Here is a 4,145-nt window from a genome sequence, read left to right on the forward strand (position 1 = left end):
ACGCTGGCGGACGAGCTTCTGGAGCAGTTCTTCGAGTCTCCCTTCCCCACCTCTTTCCACATCATCGAGGGCCTGCCCTCCGCTGCGACACCCTCTACCTCCCTCACGACCTTTTCCAGCATCAACTTTGGCAACCGCTCCGTGCTTCCCGCGGCCGCGGCGCCCGCCGCGCAGGGCGCAACACGCGGTCTGCGGGGCGTCCTCGACAACATTGTCACAGACGGCATGCGCGTGGCCGCCGAAGTGCGCAAGCGCATGGAGGAGGCACAGAAGGAGCTCGAGAAGAACGCGACGTCGAACCAGACGCTCCAGCCCCGGGACGACGACGACGAAGACGACGCCGACATTGGCGTCGAGATTGGCGTGCGTATGGGCCCCGCTGATGCCGAACGCCGGAGCGTACGCAGCGAGGACCGGGTACCTGCTCTCCGGGGCGGACGCTGAAGGCTGGCGCCAGTGGAAACGCGAAGGACGGGCAGCTGGTTGACATTGAGCCGACGGCGGCCCCCCCCCCCCAGACGGGCAAAAAGGGTCGTGGAGTTTGAGGGGATAGCCCGACGTAACTTAGAAGGGAGAGCAAGCGGGTGCCGTGGATAGAAAGAGAGCGGGCATGTTGTCACAATGTCTTGTCACGGCTGGGTTCGAAAGCCAGCCGGCAAGGGGGCTGGGGGGGCCCCCGGAAGGGGCCGAGGCGGGGCGGAGGGAGTCTACCGTGGTGGACAGGGGGGGGGGGCAGTTGGCGAGATGCGTACACCTGCTGGCGGAACTAGCATTTTTGGGGGACCCCAGGATTCTCTTGTTTTTTTCCCCTTGTGGCACTCGGTGTTTTTGTTTTGTCGCTTCGCCCATTTGGTAGGGCCGGGGGGGAGGGGAGGGGGGTTATCATGTCGACCTGCATGTGTAGACAGATCAGATCACATCGTTGAGGAAGAAAGACGGCCATTACGCCGAGGATTCACTGGCTGTGCTGCTGCTGCTGCCGACTGACTGACTAATGTTCTTTTTTGTGACGTCTTGTCCCATCGTTGATGAAACTTTGAGTACGCTGAACCGGGGCCTCTCCTGCTTGTTTGCCAGCTTGTTGGCTTGCCTGATGGGGTGGTTCATAACACTGGCCACTGGGCATGTCCCCCGCCGCCCAGTTTCAAGGTGAGATGCTGCGATGGAAGGAGGATAACAGGGAGAGCGCGACTTTGTGCCTCCATTGTTTGAGACCTCTTGTCATCTGGAATGGAGAGAGGGTGAAGCGCGTCTGCGGGGGACCTGAGGCCCGAAACACGTGGAGACGGGAGGGGAGGAGAGGAGAGGGTCAGGATGTGAAGAAGGGTTTGTTTGGGCCTGGTCGTCGATCGATCGCTTCGATCCGTCCGAGCTTTATTTTTATTTGATTTTTTGTCTCAGATGGTGGTGGGATGGCGGGTTGACCAACCTGTCTGTCTTGCTGTCGTCACGGCGCCGTTCATATCGACATGTCTGTAGGCGAGGTGATCGAGAGGTGGTTGAGGTGAAGGCTTCGTGACTGGCACTGATGCGTGTTCGATACGTACGTCGTGATGGGAGGGGCGCGGGCTCTGGGACGGTCATCGGTTGAAAGTTTGTCTTGCTACCGTACCCATGTGGGAAACTCAAGTTATTTCACGGTTGAAATGGGGGCATCCATCGTTTGCGAAGCTGTTGTTTGATGCTGCGCTTGCTTAATCAACCTGTAAACGTATCAACGAGATGCTATGTTGTTGAAACACAACGATCAGCCGCAGATATACCCAAACAACTTGAATTCAACTACGCTACGTGAACCTGCAAATGCTTGCTGGGAAAGCTGGTATGTCCGCTCGGCAAGCGGGTATACACTGCGTCAGACAGGGCCCTGCTGCACTTTGCTCATACTGATTCTTTACCTGTCCATGCGGGACACGCCAGGTCGTCGAGTCTAATCGTCGTCGGCCAGCAGACAGGAGCCGTGCCGTCAGTCTGGATCGAGACCAAGGTTTCTGGGCAGACCATGAACTCGACGTCGTCTAGTGAAACCCTTTGCCGCGATCAGATGCGCCTTGTCCGTGCCATTCCCTTCCATCTTCGACTCCCGGGCACAAGAAGAGATACTCTGCATGTGAACCATTCTGGCGTTGCATTTGACTGTGTCTCAGGACCAATCTAACGGACGCGGTAGCCTGTCGAAAATTGGCATGATCTTTGTCGGGTACGTGTTGAGACCGCTCACGAATGGCATCGCCTGACCGATGATGATGCCGTTAAGCGGGCAGACAGTTGCTTGACCGTAAGTCGCAGGAATCACTTCACAAATTTGTATAGATCCCAAGCTAGCTTGAACTGCGGCTCTCTTGGTTTTACGTGAATGTTCTACGGACAAGATCCGCGTTGGTGTCGATGAGGGAGCCGACATTAGCGTGAAAATACTTGGTATCAACATCTACCAGCACACGAACACGGAATGGACTATACCCAGGTGTGCTCGCGACTCTTCTGGAGTTTTCGAACGTCCTTCGAGAGGTTGACGTGAGCTTGCGGTGCAGACTTCTCGGATCCGCAGATCGCTAGCCAAAGCTGAGGCCTTCGACGGTCGTTTCGCTTTCTTCATCGTTTTGACAGACGGAACCAACAACGGCCGCAAGATATGACCGGAGTATCCTGGCCAGCTGCTCAGTATCAAAGAATCCTCGTCGGTGCCCAAATCTACTATTGTGAACTCCAGTATGCCCGGATCTCATCACAGCGAGGTTTCTCTGGCATCTCATCGCCTACGTTTTGCTGCTTTCTTCGTTGCCACTGCGTAGGCTGCACTTGGGCTGCACGGAACGTTGCCTGCACCATCGCCACCAAAATCAAGGCCATCGCGTATCTGAAAAATTCCAATTTGTCGTTGTCTGATTTTGCCATGTGTACATGTGAGCTGGTCCGATCATGCTGTGAATGAGCACCCTACTGAAGAAGAACTGACGATCGCTCATGTCACTTGGTTCTTCTGTTTCCAAGACGTCTATTCTGTTAAGCACCGTCGTTGCCGAATACCCTCGCACCGACTGCATTGAAGTCACCGCGCCGCTGTACGCAATGATGGCACGTACCACGGCCGCGGTTGGCTGTCCGCCACACATAATACAAACCATATACGTCTCGACAACCCTGTCGTCACGGCGTTCATGGCTTTCAGCTTCACCCTCCAGATATCAGAGATCATCTCCCGGGACGCCCAGACGCTTTACTTATCGATACACCAAAATCGGCTGGGTCTCGTCGACAGTATCATTTGCACCGTTGCACGAGATATTTCACATTTTCTGGCGATTCGAGAGACGATGGCATGGCGAGCCAGGGCACAGCGGCAATGCTATATATTTGTCTACGCGACGGGCTGATTCAAGCTCTATAAGTACAATCTGTCAGTCGACGGGTCGCATAGAGGCTATGGTAGTCAGGACAGAGGCGGAGAACCCTGCTTCGGGTCGCTAATGTTCCGTCTGCTTTCTGGTCAAGTTGGGGGGATCATCATGCGATTTGCCTGTCCCATTCAGCCGCTCATCGACAAACCTGGCTTCAGCCTCACCAATAGCTCAGCCCCTTCATCTCCGAACTCCCAATCGACAGCTACAATGCACCGTATAAGGCCACTTGGGCGCTAGCTCTCCCCACCTCCCCACACGGCACTTGCTCAATTGAAGAGACTATCGACGTGGGCTTGGCCAGCACCAGCAGTGATTCGCGGTGAGGCATCTATGCATAGCGATCTCGACGAGCACAATGCATCTCAGCAACAAGACTCGCGGCTCAAGGCGTTGTCTCACCCCTACACGTCTGAGAAGGAGAAAACACAAAAAGTCCCCCCCACCGCATCGCAGCCTGGCCGGCCATGTTTATTTTTCAAACACGTCGGAACATGCACCTTGTCTCGCCCGGCCCGCTCCACTCGGCGTTTTGGAACCGCCCGCGCTATTCTTCTCTCATTCCCACCTCCTGGATCTGACAGATCCAGGGCCTGCACTTGAAAAGTCAGGGGCAGAGAAAAAGACTATTGTCTTTTGGAAATAACTAGCCCCTCGCGCCGGTGGGGCTGCCGACGAAGGGGAGGAAGCTCGTCATCGTCCTCGTCATTCTTTTTGCTTTCTGACGCTTGGGGAATTTGTGCC

At 55.6% G+C, this 4,145-nt stretch overlaps 1 protein-coding gene across 1 annotated transcript in view; it reads left to right on the forward strand.

Moving 5' to 3' along the window:
- Positions 1-444, forward strand: part of VDBG_02175 (GTPase-activating protein GYP2) — a gene marked incomplete at both ends in the record, with an annotated part of 3,276 nt that extends 2,832 nt beyond the window's left edge. The window contains one exon of the mRNA XM_003007941.1: positions 120-444. Coding sequence (XP_003007987.1) covers positions 120-444 — 325 coding nt within the window. The remainder of the gene's footprint in view (positions 1-119) is intronic.
- Positions 445-4,145: the final 3,701 nt, after the last annotated feature.

Source organism: Verticillium alfalfae, genomic scaffold (assembly GCF_000150825.1).
Source record: "Verticillium alfalfae VaMs.102 supercont1.2 genomic scaffold, whole genome shotgun sequence".
NCBI lineage: Eukaryota > Fungi > Ascomycota > Sordariomycetes > Glomerellales > Plectosphaerellaceae > Verticillium > Verticillium alfalfae.